The 14,799-nt window shown below is 46.3% G+C and overlaps 1 protein-coding gene across 3 annotated transcripts; it reads right to left on the bottom strand.

Annotated features, from left to right (window-relative positions):
* Positions 1–825: 825 nt before the first annotated feature.
* On the bottom strand, positions 826–13,293 carry EMILIN1 (elastin microfibril interfacer 1). Of its 3 annotated transcripts, none has more exons than XM_007475988.3 (8): positions 13,170–13,293; positions 9,309–9,434; positions 8,294–8,508; positions 5,002–6,912; positions 2,991–3,107; positions 1,958–1,975; positions 1,599–1,736; positions 826–1,370 (listed from the first exon to the last, which is right to left on the bottom strand). In XM_007475988.3, exons 3-8 carry the CDS (start codon positions 8,451–8,453, stop codon positions 1,033–1,035), a joined length of 2,682 nt encoding a protein of 893 aa, XP_007476050.2. In that variant the 5' UTR covers positions 8,454–8,508; positions 9,309–9,434; positions 13,170–13,293; the 3' UTR covers positions 826–1,032. The 3 variants fall into 3 exon arrangements, with proteins under 3 accessions (XP_007476050.2, XP_007476049.2, XP_001380339.2); XM_007475987.3 differs by lacking the exon at positions 13,170–13,293 and adding an exon at positions 10,915–11,623 and having other exon boundaries at positions 8,423–8,508; XM_001380302.4 differs by lacking the exon at positions 13,170–13,293 and adding an exon at positions 10,915–11,620.
* Positions 13,294–14,799: the final 1,506 nt, after the last annotated feature.

Here is a 14,799-nt window from a genome sequence, read left to right as displayed (position 1 = left end):
TCTTATTCAGCACCAGCCAGGCTCAGGCTCCTCCCCCAAGAACTCCTCCTCGCCCCCTACCCCGAGATCTTAGACCTGCTTAAGGAAGCCCCAGGCTTAGGCCGTTCTCTTCGGCCAGTTCCTCCTGGCTGGGGAAAAGCAAGGGTAAATGAACTTGGGCCAAGCGATTTGCCCAAGCGTGGTTGCAAAAGACAAATGCTCCCGTCTCAATCCGCGCCAGCTCACCTGGGTCCGCCCTTTTGACCCTCCTCCAATCACAGTAGAGTGCTCGCCCCACGTGAGAAAACAAACACCCGCTTCCGCAGTCCACGTGATTCCCAGAAGTCCACTAGGCCGGGGACGCCCCCTGGCGAGCGTCTTGGGCATAGGCGAAAGCCCTGGGGAAGTCTTTCCCATAGTCGGACTCCTGGGTCTTGTCTAGGATCAGGACCCCGGACAGCAAGAGTTCACTTGGTCTCCAACCGCGGCCCCAGGAAGCCCACAGCCTTGGAGAATGACCTCCCCATGGCACCTCCCTCCCCTGCCCTGCCACCTCCTCTAGCACGTGAGTCAAGACCGGGCTAATTTTCTTTAAAAAAAAAAAAAAATTTATTCCTGAATATTTTAGTATGGCAGGGGATGGGGAGAGGGAGGGGGCGGGGCCGCAGGGGGCGGGGCCTCGGCTGCCTCGGTTTGGCAAGGCGGTGAGGGAATACGGCCGCAGGGTGGAGTGGGTGCTCGATTTCCCAAGGAAAAGGCCCAGGATTCCCGGAGAGTTAGGAGGTATAATAGCCCAAGGTCTGGGGCGCCTGAGGCTATGCTGGGCATTCCGGGAGATGTCACTCCTGTGGGACAGCCCACAGACAAGTAAACGCAGGCGGCCGGACAGGCTTGGGGAGGGTGGAAAGGGGGGCCAAGCTCCCCACCCTCACCCCGTAAGGCAAACCACTTGCTGCAGCCCGCCCTCTCCCCCACTGCTGGCCAGTCCGAGGCTAAGCTTTCTTGGAGTGTCTGGAGGCCCCTCGAGTCCTGCAATGCGGCACTAGGGCCGCTTTAGTTGCCTTCATAATTTGGGTGTTCGTAGAGCAGCGTTCCACTGAAGAGCGTCAGCGGCTCCTCCGAGTGCGCCAGCTGCCCAGACACCAGGTCAATGCAGACGGTGTCTCCAGCCAGCAGGGGTAGGATCAGGCTGAAGACTCCCAAGGCACCCGAACTGGGCTGACTCTCCACCACGGGCTTATTTTCGAGCCCCTCAGGTTCATAGCCCCCTGAGTCGATGCGGGCTATGCCCTGGTTGGAGCGAGACAACACGGCCTCCACCTTTTCGTGACGGTGCCCAGTGAGTACAGCGCTCAGCAAATAGCGACCAGCCTGAGGCGCGGTGAATATGCCTGATCAGAGGGGCAAGAGAGAAAGACTGGTCAGCAAGGTTAAGGGTATCAAATGAGACAGGAAAACGCATAACAGCCCGGAGGGGAAAAACAAAAGTTTTGGACTTCAGGGATCAACATTTATCTAGTTTCTCGAATTCCTAGCCTGCCACAACCAACTTAAATCAACAAACGCCCCTTCCTTACTCAAGTATTACCACCACCCTCCTCCACTCATCTTTCCCTTACCAGTCTCTGGGTCATAACAGCCTCCATCGTTGAGTAAGACCTTATCAAAGGGAATTGTGCCGGGTTCTGTACGGGGTGAACTCAGAGCGGCTGAGAAAGACACTCGAGGTAGAGGAACTGCAGCTGCTCCTTCCATACCTGGAGGTAGGGACAGGTAAAATGTTCACTAGGGGTAAGGTACCGATTTCATACCCATTATCACTGTGTTCTGCTCTATCAGTTCAATATTGCACCCTTCTACTCCATCAAATACCTATTCTATTTTAGCCCTTCCCACTTGATTCCTATTCCCCATTCAAACTCATCCCAAACGACTTACGGTAAAAAGTAATAAGCTGCTGCAATTCAAGGATACATACCTTGTTCACCTGGGAGACCTGCAGGAGAAGGAGATGCATTAATTAGGGCACTACAGAATAAGTTCATTTAGTCAACAAAAAGCAAACACCTACTTATTACTAGCCTAAGAAGAATAACTGAAGAGAGGTAGGGGTTCCAATTCTCTCCTTTTCAGATGGAAAACTACTAGTCTTCCATCTTAACTCTCTTTAATCTTTCCTACCCAGATAAACTTACTCATTAACTAGTTACACTTCAAGATCTCCAGGGTCTGTGATTTTTTTCCCCCAGAGTTAGTGCTCCCTTTACCAAACAAGGCTGCAAACTTTGACTTATAAAATTCCTTCTCTAGGACAGGGGCAATTTTGATTTTGTCTTTATATCTCTTATTTAGCACAGTGGTAGGAGCTTTAATGAGTCTTTGTTGAATGAATAACATAGTAGATGATGTTCAAGAATGGAATTAACTGACAAATTCATCAGTATTTGGCCAGGGTAGTAAAAAGCCTCTTCAAATCAGCTAGGCTGATCCTTAAATAACTGACATAAGCAGTCCTGCACCAAACTCACAAAAATATCTTCAACTTTACAGGGCTTTGTTCTACTGGTAGAACAAAATTAGAAACAATGGGTAGAAGTTGCAAGGAGGCAAATTTATGCAGATGTTAGGAAAAACTTCCTATTGATTAGAATGGTTCTCCTTTCTGTGGAAGTCTTCAAGCTGAGCTTAGATGACAACTTGTTGGGAAGGTTTACAGTAGGGATGCCTTTTCTGTTAGGTTTGGAATAGATTGCTGCTGAGGTCTTTTCAGCTTTCAAAGCCTATGATTCTGTGAAGCTCAGATAGGAAAGTGCTAATTGAAAATTTTTCTTCTTATGAGCCAAAATCCACTCTCTAATGTTTACCCTTTCTTCCTAGTTCTGAGGCAAAACATTAGAATGCATTGAAATAGCCTCAGCTATTGAATTTTCTTCTCTGTTACATGGAAGCTAGAAAAATTATAGGCTCAGTGCTATTTAGGTTAAAGCAGTTTTGAATGAACTATCATATACCTGGTGGTCCAATGGGTCCTTCTTTGCCATCTTTGCCAGGTGGTCCAGGGGGTCCCATAGGGCCTGGAGGCCCCTGCTTTCCCACAGGACCTGGTGGTCCAATCTCCCCTGCTGGACCTGTAAAAATGAAACTAGAGTGAAGTGAAGCAGTAAGAGGGGCTGCAAAAGGCAAAAGGAGGTAAGAGCCAGAGAGACAAGGAATGAGAAGTGGGTAGAAGGCAGCCTAGAGGGAGACAGAACAGTCATAGCCTATCAGGCTAAGGAGTATGTGATGGGGACCTCTACCTTGATTAGGGATGTTCAACCTACACAGCTTATCTTGTCTACACAAGTCAAAGATGGCACATGAGCCGATTTTCAGGGGCATGTGGACTACTATTTGACTATTTGTCTACTACTCCAATCCTACTGTGTCGCTAGTTTTGCTATGAGAGGCGATTCAAGGTTATCACCTTTTCCTCTGATCCCCATCCCTCTTACCCTACTTGTGCCTTTGGTTCTATTCCATCCAATCCTTTCTTGGTCCTTGCTCCTTTAATTATCCTTCTACAATCCTCAGTCCTTCTTTGTATATCTACTCCTCTGCTGCCCACAGACACGTCCAGATTTCCTCCATCCTTAACCTTTAACATACTTCCATGGTAGATTCCTATGTATTGTCTCTCTTCCATGGCTAAATCCCTGGGGGGGGGGGGGAGATCTTAATTCCTTTACTTTCTCTTTCCATTTATTTCTTTATTCCTTAAAATCTGATTTTAGTCACCCCCACTCACACATACATATACTTAGATAAAAGTGCTCCAAGATGACCATAGATCTCAGAGTTACTAACCCCCATTGTCTCTGCTCAATTCTCATTTATCTCTCCTTTCTGCAGTACTTGATATTGCTGAAAACACCTCTCTTCTTGAATCCTCTCCTTCCTGTGTTATGTATTTTCTGTTCTCTTGATGGACCCTTTTTAATTTCCTTTTCTGGATCTTAACCCACATGCTTCTCCCTTTGCCTGAGGTATACCTACTACTGGGCCCTTTTGAAATCTGTCTCTACACTCTCTTGGCAATCGCATCAGCTCCCATGGATTCAACTATCATCTCTGCAAATGACTAAAATCCCAATCCCAAATCATGATCTGCCTTCTGGGCACATTCAACTACTTATCCTGTAGATGTCCCAAACTCAAACATGCCCATAATGAAACATTCTCCTAAGCCTATTAGCTTCTCTTCATTCACATAGCCACTACTTTTAGTTCAGGCCTATTACCTCTCTCAGTATTGCAGCATCATCTAAATTCATCTCCCAAAATGACTTTCTTCTCCAATACACCCCCCCCCCAGCTATCAAACTGACATTCTTAAAAGCCCTGTCATTCTCTTGTTCAAGAAGTTTCATGGACTCCTTTTTACCTCTATGATTAAATATACTCTCTTCTGTTCCACATTTAAAGCCCCTCACAATCTGGCTCCTTACCTCTTAGTCCAGACTGTTTTTACTTTGCTTGCCCTTCCTATCTCCCATCCCTCAGGGTCCAGACAAATTGGGTTCCTTGATGTTCACTATAGATAATGTTTTAATCTGTAGTCCCTCTCCTCACCACTACCTCTTGGATTCCCTCCAAGGCTCAGCTCAGGTGCCACCTTCTACATGAAACTTTTCCTGATAGCCCCTAAAGTTACTTTGTATACTTTCTGCATTTGCTAGTGTTCACATTGTTTCCTCCCCCTCAAATGGAAGTTCCTTAGGGAAAGGGATTTTGTTTTTATCTTTGTAGTGTCTGGCATCTGGGAGGCACAATAAATATTGATGAAAAATTGAATGGAATGCCTGATGGAGAGAGGCTGGGACCCTGCCACATCACTTCTGTGGGGCAGCCAGTTCTAGGGGAGTGGAAGGAGTCAGAAATCACACTAGGCCTTAGGGAATAGGAGTGGTTGAGAGATGAAGGAGGCAAACACAAGGGACCCCCCAGTCACATCCTCTCCCCATTCCTTTCTCAAAGGATTCTTACCAGAGATATCAGTTTGGCTAAGCTGATGCAGCTGATCTTCCAAGAGAAGCAGAGAGCTGTTGAGGGCTCCCAGCCTCCGGCCTAGGCCAGCTTGGCCACCTAGCAGCTTCTCCAGCAGTGCAGCTTGGTTTTGACTGGTACTGTTGGTTTCCCGTAAGCCAGCCCAGAGCCCAGCTACATGATTCGAAAGCCCCTCTCGAAGTCCCCGAAGACCTCCGGCCACAGTGTCTAGTCGCTCACATATGCTTTCAATCCGGGTCAGTCTTCCCTCAAGGTTCGGGCACTGTCTAACTTGAGTTTGCCCTTCTTCTAGAATTCGAAGCCGTTCTTCACTCTCCGTAGCATGCTCTGTGGCCTCTTGCTGTAGTCGATTTATCTCGGAGATGATCCGGTCCTTAGTGACCCCCAAGTCAGCCAGGTCTGCCCCCTGGCCTTCCACAGTCGTCTGTAGCTCCCTCACGGAGTCATTGAGGGAACTGTAGGTGAGAATGACTTCTGAGAGTTCTCCTTGCATTGCCCTAAGGGCTGCACCTGAACTGCCACCAAAAACACTGAACCCATCCAATGGGCCACGCCCAGGCCCCCCTACTCCTGAATTGCTTCCAGGGTCTCCTGGGGGCAACAAAGGGCAGGAACAGTGTTCTACTCCTTCCCTTAACTTGTCTAACTCCTCTTGAAGTACCCCACAGCCCTGGCAGTCTTCTCCTCTAGCCTGCATCCTCTCTTCCAACTGGGTCAGCCTTCCATTTGTATGGTTCAAGTGATGTAGCAAATCCCCAGAGCCTTCACCTTGCATACCCAATTGCTCCCTCATCCGCCCCAGTTCTCCCTCCAGTCCATCCAGAGCTGCCTGTAAAGCTTCTCCAGCCACCCCCATCTTATGCAAGCTGGACCCCACTAGCCGTAGTTGGCCCTCATTATCCAGGATCCTACGCTCCAGGTCACTGAGGATGGCACTGATTTGTGAATCTTGGGTCCCTGGGTAAACAGCACAGAGCTGCCCACATGCCTGCACAGCTCCCTCTACCCTCTCCTCTAGTACATGGAGTCGGGAGTCTAATTCCTGGCTCAAGTTGGCCAGTCTTCTTTCCAGCCTAGTGAGCTGCCCCTTGGCTCCCTGAAACCAGTGGCCCAAGCCTCCAGGGCTGGTGTGGTCACCCTCTGCTCTCTCAGATGAGCCTAAGGTAGAATTGAACTGATCTTCCAGCCATGACAGGCGACTGGCTAGACTGGTATAGCCAGGGGGATGCCCCCCCTGCCCAGCTGCACCTTCTAGCTCTCCCCCTCTCCGACCACTCAGAACATGCACAGAGCCGGCCACCACATCCAGCCGACGTTCCACATCCCCTAACCTCTGGCCTAGCTCAGGAGCACAGCATCCCAGAGGAGGCACCCAGCTCCCAGATAGCCGCTGGTGCAACTCCTCCCTAGCTTCCCTCTGTTGTTGCTCTACTGAACCAAGGAGTTTCTCCAATTCATGGAGGCGTTCCTGGTCCTCCTGGTGTTTCCTTCGGAAGTCATCCAATCCATCCATGCAAGTGGAGCAGGATTCCTGCAGCCTCTGCTCCATCTCCTGAAACCACTTCTCTGCTGATGATGAGCTGGCCTGGTTAGGATGCAAAGAGTCACCTCCATTTTGGAAGAGACCCAGTTCCCTATCATGGCTGGAGACACGATTACCCAATAGCTGCAGCTGGCTCTGGATCTCATTGAGGGTCTCTTGCACCCCAGGCTGGGCAGCGGCATCAGCAGGTGTCCTTCTTCCATTAAATGCTGTCTCCACAGCCCTTTGAACATCCTCAGTCAAGCGCCCACTCAAACCCTGCAGGGTGCTCTGAAGCCCTTGAAGATCCTTTGACATGCTTTGTACTTTCTCCTCTAGTTGCTTCAACCTTTCAGAGTCCCCAAGACCTAGAAAAGGGGTTAGAGAGGGGATTGTAACCAGACAGCCTAGAAAATGAAAATCTGTGATTCTGTTCTAATTTTGACTTTCTAATGGATGAATATAGATACCTCATTGATCAGCTAGGTGGCTCAGTAGCTCACCTCTATTTGCCTAATCCACTGGAGAAGGAAATAGCAAACTAGTATCTTTGCCAAGAAACCCCATATGGGGCCATCTTCCAGAAATAGAAAAAAAAAAGGCAGGCATTTCATAAAAGGCATACTGATTTGTTTTCCTTAAGACAGGTAAGGCATACATCAGAAAGTTGGTAATTTACAGTAATAGCAATACTGTACAATGATCAACTGTGGATGAGTTAGCTATTCTCAGTAACACAATAATCTAAAATAATTCCAAAGGATTGATGATGAAAAATGCTATACATTTCCAGAGAAAGAACTAATGGGAACCTAAATGTGGATTGAAGCATACTTTTAAAAAGCTTTTTCTTTTTAGTATGTGTTTGTTTTCCCAACATGATTAATATGGGAAGGTTTTCCATTATTACACATGTATAAGCTATATCAAATTACTTGCTTTCTCATTTAGGGAGAAGGGAGGGAGAGAAGTTGAAATTCAAAAAAAAAATTTAAGACATTATAAATCGTTTTTACAAGTAATTAGAAAAAAATAATGTATATATACATATATATATATATATATATATATAAAGTTGGTAATCAATAATAATTCTTCCCAGGAAAGGAAATAAAGCCCATCCTGAGGGGATCAGCATGCATGTGGAGAAGGGCTCAAAGCACAGAATATCATGCAACCTAAGATCTCCAAAGGCCATATTGTATACCTCAAAGTCTGTCAACTTGTGTTCATGTAAGGTTTTAGAGTCTTTGTGGACCAACTCACTAGAGTTGGGAAGCTATTAATATCTTTCTGTGGACTCCTTGTAAGAGAGTTGTTCTTACTTTAGGATCATCTATGTCACCCACAAGGGACCCTGGCTAAGTGTTTGTTGCTTATCAAGAGGTAAAATGAGCATATCCATCCCCATAGATCTAGAGTGAGTGCTGTTGGATTTTTCCACCACCCAAAAACTAAAGAGAAATTATTTTACCTTCCTGGCTTAGAGTACCTCTCTGGCTAGCAGGTACAAACATACAATTCCAGACAAATATGCTTAGTTGTTTGCTTCTGGGGTTTGTGAGGCAGGGATATGTGTGTGTGTGTGGAGTAGATAAGTCTTTGAGGAAGCCTATTGCCCATCAGGCTCATTTTATGCCCCCCCTTTTCTGTCTTCAAGTTTATTAGTCCTGTCTCCAGTTATCTGTGCCCACATTATTCAACTAGACCTACTCTATCTTCTTTACCCTTCTTATTCTTGGTACATACCTTCTCCTCCAAGCCCACTCAGGTAACTTCCAGCACTGGACCCTGAGAGATTGGGACGGGCTAGATGGGGCCGAGGATAGGGAGTGGTAGTACCCAGGGCTGGAGCTGGCCCCTCACTACAGTCCTCACCCCCAAAACCTTGGCAGCACCTCCATTCCATGTCCGTCACTGTTTTATAGGCTACTCTATATCGAGGGCGGAGGAAGCTTCGATACCTAAAGGAGAGATAAATTGGGATAAAAGAAACATTTGATATATCATAGACTGTCTTATATCATTAGTTACTTTAAAAAAAAAAAAAACCTTACCTTCCATCTTAATACTGTGTTCAAAGGTAGAAAAGTGTTAAGGGTTAGCCAATGGGGGTTAAATGACTTACCCAGGGTCACATAGCTAGGAAGTATCTGAGGCCACATTTGAACCCAGGACCTCCCATCTCTAGACCTAGTGCTCTTGATCCCCTGAGCCACCTAGCTGCCCCCTCCCCCATTAGTCATCTTTTTATGAGAGTATGCTTTGCTTTTTGAGGAGAATTTTTTTCAGTTTTATACATTTTTTAATATGGGAGCACATAGCACAGGATCTTGCTTAAACATTTGCTATTGATAGTGATCCGTGTCCTTGCTGCAATACTTATTTTCTTTAACAAGCTTATGGAGAAGTTCTGACATAGTCTCCAGGTAATTTCCGAGTCCTTGCTAAAGAAATAATCCTGGGCCTATGAGCCTTACTGGCCCTTCACTGGTTTTTCTTCCTATCCTTTGGTTCAACCCCAGATCTGGTCTCACAAAACAGAAAGCAGCACAAGGGGGCAGCAAGATGTCCCTGAGTGGGTTCTTAGCTTAGTCTGTCCAGCTTATATTTCCAACTCACCACTGATTCTAAATGGCTCTGACCTCCACTTCCAACCTCAGTCTTATATCACTTCCTTGGCCTCTAGTAAAATTCTCTGTTTTTGCAATTTTGGTCTGGTCTCCCACCCCCAGTCTTCATTTTCCTGGCCCAGGCAACTCACGTGATAGTTCGGGGACACTGGGGCTGGGCCCAGCCACAGGCCTGGTAGTCAGGTTTGACAAAGGTCTCCACCCCGTCTTCTAGTACACAGCTCACTGTCCTAGTGACCACGTAGGCACACCAGTTCCTGCAGGCATAACCATCAGGGCTTTAGCTCTGGGAGAAAGACCCCAGGGAGAAGGCAGAAGGATGGAGCTACAGGGGCAGAGCCTTATCCATTGGATTCTCTCCCCATGCTTTCTAGATCTATAATGGGTCATCGAATCCAAACTTTTTTTAGAATGGGAAAGAAGGAAAAGTTGGTATCTCCTGATATCCAGAAACTACTCCCAATAGAGATGGGAACACAGAGAGTGGGGAGAGGGAAGGGTTTATACCCATTTGCTTATAAATAGATGTGTCTATCCATATGTGATGCCATGTGTCTGGGAGTCTGGGAGCGTGTATATAAATCCTCATGAGCATAGAATTATAAATGGAACCATTTAATTTTAGAGCTTAATGTATTTATTGCCTCTAAAGAACTATTAATGCCAGAATGTGTACATGGGCTTATATCTGTATTTTCTTTAGGTAATTTGTATATATGTTTATATGAGATCTGTCCTACTGGATGTTGCCCTAAGACCTTCAGGGGAAAAGGGTAAGGGCTTTCCCCTTTTTCTGCTGGTCCCAGCCCAGGACAGATAAGGATAATGGGGGCATTCACTGGTAGTTGTTCACTATTCCCTTTCCCACCCCCACTCCCCAACCTTTCCAGTTCTCAGTAGTCCCACATTCCTGACCCCCCATCCATGCAGGGCCTCTGATCTACTGTGGCAGGATAGAGTCAGGGTCAGGAGGAGAGCAAAGGGCAGCAGGGAGAATAGAGTCAGTTATGGATTAAGGAAAGGGGGGCAATTGAGTCACTGAAAAGGGACAAAAAAGGAGAAATGAACTCTGGAGCTGTTCCTCCTAGCCTCCCTGCCCTCCTAAGGGCAATGAGCAGTTTCTTAGAGAATGTAGAGCCCCTGTTGCCAGGGCCTGTGGGTAGGCCCTGGGTGGGCTGGCAACCAGAGGCTAGAGAACAGCAAGGAGGATGTCCCAGTAGCCAGCCTAGAGCCTCTGGAAGCAACCAAGCCTGATATGGTCCCAGAGCAGAAAAGGGAGCTAAGGAGCCACCTTCTGGGTTGCCTTCAACCCATTCAGACAGGTTTATTTCTATTGTGAATTTTTAAAAATTATTTTATTTTTCCCAATTTCATGTTAAAAACAAATTTTAATATTTGTTTCTTAAGATTTTGAGTTCAGATTCTCTCCTTGCCTCCCTCCCTCCCTCCCCCTTCCTTCCCCCCCACCTTTAGAAGGCAAGTGATTTGGTACAGATTATGCATGTACTGGTTAAACCAGAAACTTTATAAACAAGGCAGACAAGAATAGGTGAAGGTCAATGAATGCATGGAATGGTTTGAATATGAAGTTTTTGCCCCACCCCTTACCGGGCCCAAGGCTCAGTTTCATTTCTCTGGGGGAAAAGTGATAGTGGTGGTGGTGGTGGTGGTAGTGGAAAAGTTGGGAGGAAGGGACTTGGGGAGTGGATGGGGCTGGGGGTCAATGGGGCCTCTTACCTGTGGCGACTAGCAGGGCGATGGACACTCTGAGCCTGGGGCCCCCCAGGACTGAGGGAACGGGCCCCAGTGTAGAGGCTGTAGCCCCGGGATGGGTAGCTCACAGCCCAGGCTGCCCCAGCCAGCAAGCAACAGAGGCAACAGCTCCAGAGTGAGGTGGGGGCCATGCTGGGGAAGGCTCCACTCTGTGCCCAGCCTCAGCTGCACATCCCAGCCCAGCTGGCCACCTCTGCCTCAGTCCCAGGGGGATCCTGACGCTGCTCAGGAAAGAGCTCCCTCCAGAAGGACAGAGAACCCCTGTCCCCTCCTTCCCCACCCCAGCTTCCTGCCTGCCAGAAGTTTTTACAGAACCTCACACCCCCTCCTTATCCTCCCCCTCCTGATCTTTCCCCCCTCCTCTTTCTGTTCCTCCCTCTCTTCTTTCCGCTCTGCTCCGTTTCTCTTCAGAGGAGGGTCTGTTCTTGTAGCACCTAGTCCCTCAGTTCTTCCTTACCTATCTGGGTCCGTCTCCTCATGCCCCCTCCCTGGCCCCCTCACAGTCCTCTCCTTGCTCCCTACCCTTCTGGATTTCCCTGCCACCTTCTTTGCCTCATCCCTTGCTCACTGGTTCCTCTGGGATGATGAGGCTGTGCCCCTGTGGCGGCTCTGAGTGAGGGTGGCTGTGTGGGGCGGGCCCTGGCCTCTAGCTTCTCTCCCTCCCCTCCCCCCTAGTCTGGCTGGAGGTCCAGCCTACCACCACCCCCCCTTCCAGCAGCTCCACATCTGCTTCTTGTTAACGCCGGGAAGGAGGAAAAAAAAGGGGGGGACAGAGAAATGTGGAGTTGCCGCCGGGCAGGGGGCCAGCCGCTCAGACAGGGCCATATGGAGCCAGGGCCAGAGCTGGGGCGGGAGAAACCTGGGGCCAGCCACTCAGATAGGGAGTCAGAGCAATGGTGGCAGCAGCAGAAGCAAGAACTATTCTGGGATTGACTCTGGGAACAGGGGGTGGGGGTGGGGCAGGAATACCTGAAGAATTGGGAAAGGGGAGAACATGGGTCTTGGCTAGGACCATGGAGGAGAAAGTAGGAATCTGGAGAGAAATAAGAGGCCAGCCAGCCCTTGCAGGCTGTGACTTTGGTTACAACCACTCAGCCTTAGTGCAATCCAGAAGGAATTTATTTGAAGGAATTTATTTAAGTGCCTACTATGTGTAAGGCATGGTGCTAGGAGTAGGAAAACAGTCCCTATCTTCACAGAGTTTTATGTTCTAACTTGGAAACACATACATATCTTATGGATATATGTATATTATTTCAGGAAGAGAGAAAGAACTAATAAAATTAAGGACATCAGATACAACTTTTCAAAGGAGGTAGCCTATGAGTTGAGCTTTGAAGGAAGCCAAGGAGGCTGAGAGGCATATGTGTGCTGATAAATATTTAATAACTAGCTCTCAGAAATGCACAACACATTTTTATATTTAATCTGCATTATAAACATTTTCTCAAGTCTAGACTACCAACAAATCAAAACCTTGAGTTGTAGCAATTTCTGAGATGTAAATGCTCACCCTGAAAATTGAATGATCTGCTTTCAAAAGTCAGTTGGAGCTAGTTCTAGCACAACCCTGGGAGGTGAGGAGGGTGCACATTTTAGGGATGGAGGATGGATAGAATGGAGTGTAAGGCCAATTTCTTCATTGGCTGGACTAAAAGATCCCCAAGGTCATTTTTAAGACTCTAGGTTTCTAGGAAACTCAGAAGTAGTACAAGTCCAGAGGAAAAGATGGTTTGGGGTGAAATGATTCAGTTTGGTTTGAAATCTTATTAAATTTGAGGTGATGGTGAACTTCCACATAAAAACTGTACAACAGGAATCTGGAGGGGTGGAAACAAAGCTTGAGCGGCAGAGAGGATCAAGTAAGAAATATAGATTGGGAGTAGATACCCCCAAATAGCTCAGGATACTTTTGACAGTAGGTTGTAGGACACTCGTACAGTAGCATCTTGAATATCCTCACAGTAGGTTAAGGGATACCCTAGAGACTGGACTATGGGATATCATCCAAATAGGTTCATTGGAGACTCACTGAAGGCTGAGGATATCCTTACAGTAGGATGGGGGACAGATACCTTCATAAAAGGCAGAGGGGTAGAGGGGTGAATTTCAAATGGTGGGCATTGGGAGCTTCTGGGGTTGGATAGAGAGAATATATAAATCAGGCGGATGGGATTAATGGGGCTAGGAGTTTGGAAGAAGGACCTGGTTAGTCTTACCTGAAGCTTGATGTCAAAGATGACTGGAGGTGGGATTGTAAGGTTCTAATGGCAGTTGGTTAGATGGGGGAAGGGAAAGGAGAGTCCTGAGCTTCCAGTGGCAGTTGGCTGAGGGAGGTCTCAGAAGCCAACTGCTACACAGAAGGGGGGGAGGGGATCTGGAGAGAATAGCTCCAGGTCTCTTCCCTTTGTATGTATATACTTGGAGTTTGCAACGGAGTGCTGCTAGAGTGTAGTAACTGCTACAATCAAATTCTCAATGAAAGAATGACACCTTTTAAGTAAATTAAATAAATTTGGGGTCAGTGAAAGTGCTTTACCTCTTACCTCTTCTTATTCAGAATAAAAATTTGTAAAAAGTGTAACATTTACCCTAAGAAAGAAAAAAATTACTAAGAAGTTTATAAGAGTAAACATAGGATAAATAACCAATCAAAACCTCTCAGCCAAATTTAACCACTTATATCTTGATCAAATTGAAAACCAAGGTGGCTTAGTGGATAGAGAGCCAGGCCTGGAGACTGAAGGGTTTTTGTAGCCTTAGACATTTCCTAGCAGTGAGACCCTGGGGAATTCACTTAACCCCCATTTCCCAGCCCTTACAGCTCTTCTGCCTTGGAGCCAATACTTAGTACCAGTCATAAGACAGAAGGTAAGGGTTAAAAAAGAGAACAAAATCAACTCAAATGAAAGTATCAAGATGTGCAACTTAACAGCATTAACTCTTTAAAAAAAAAAAAAAACCCTTACCTTCCATCTTGGAATCAATACTATGTATTGGTTCCAAGGCAGAAGAGTGGTAAGAGCTAGGCAATGGGGATTAAGTGACTTGCCCAGGATCACACAGCTGGGAAGTGTCTGAGGTCAAATTTAAACCCAGGATCTCCTGTTCCTAGGCCTGGCTCGCAATTCACTGAGCCACCTAGTTGCCTCTCAGAATTAACTCTTAACAAAAAAACACTTGCTAAAATCCCCTTCTGAGTGTGTGCTTCCTTTGATTTTGGTGATACATACACATATATCATAGTGAAAAAGGGTACCTTTGAGAGCTAGAATGTTCACTCTTGTTGGAGGTCTTTAAGCAGAAGTTGGATGACCATTTATTGGATATGTTATAGTAAGGATTTCTTTTTGAGGAAGGGCTAGACTAGATGGCTTCTGAGGTTTCAACTATAAAATTCTCTTTTATATTATAAAATATAAAACTATAAAATGCAAGGTGTCCCACAAGCTTTAATAACCTCAGAAGTGTAAATGCTAAAAATTTACCAAAATAGTATCTATTTTTACAAGGTCAATTGTATATATTTAAAAATATTTATATGTTTCTGATTAAAAGGTAGGTGTCAAAGTGAGTAAAGTGCCTGGCCTGGAGTCAGGAAGACCTACATTTAAAGATGACAGTTTTGATATGACCCCACAAGAAAAAGTGTAATGAAGATAGATAAGGTAACTGGGGTGACTCTATACCAAATCGACTATTGGTCTGAGAAAATATTATCCAGAAATTGTTGCATATAAAATGTATAATAATAAGGTACCCATCTTGTTAAAAATATACAAAGCAAATAAATTAAAAGGAAATTTTAAAAAGCATTCAAATGATTTTATTTTATTTAAAATTTATCTT

Source organism: Monodelphis domestica, chromosome 1 (genome assembly GCF_027887165.1).
Source record: "Monodelphis domestica isolate mMonDom1 chromosome 1, mMonDom1.pri, whole genome shotgun sequence".
NCBI lineage: Eukaryota > Metazoa > Chordata > Mammalia > Didelphimorphia > Didelphidae > Monodelphis > Monodelphis domestica.
Note: the sequence above shows the minus strand (reverse complement) of the source record. Positions and strands in the feature narration are given on the sequence as shown.

What these genes read in the sequence shown, in the direction of transcription:
- EMILIN1 (XM_001380302.4), bottom strand. Translation starts at nt 11,081, where the DNA reads ATGGCCCCCACCTCACTCTGGAGCTGTTGCCTCTGTTGCTTGCTGGCT. An exon ending in GAGTGGGCTTGGAGGAGAAG is followed by an intron (nt 6,913 to 8,293) that starts GTATGTACCAAG and finishes CCCCTTTTCTAG; the next exon opens with GTCTTGGGGACTCTGAAAGG. An exon ending in CTGTTATGACCCAGAGACTG is followed by an intron (nt 1,371 to 1,598) that starts GTAAGGGAAAGA and finishes CCCTCTGATCAG; the next exon opens with GCATATTCACCGCGCCTCAG.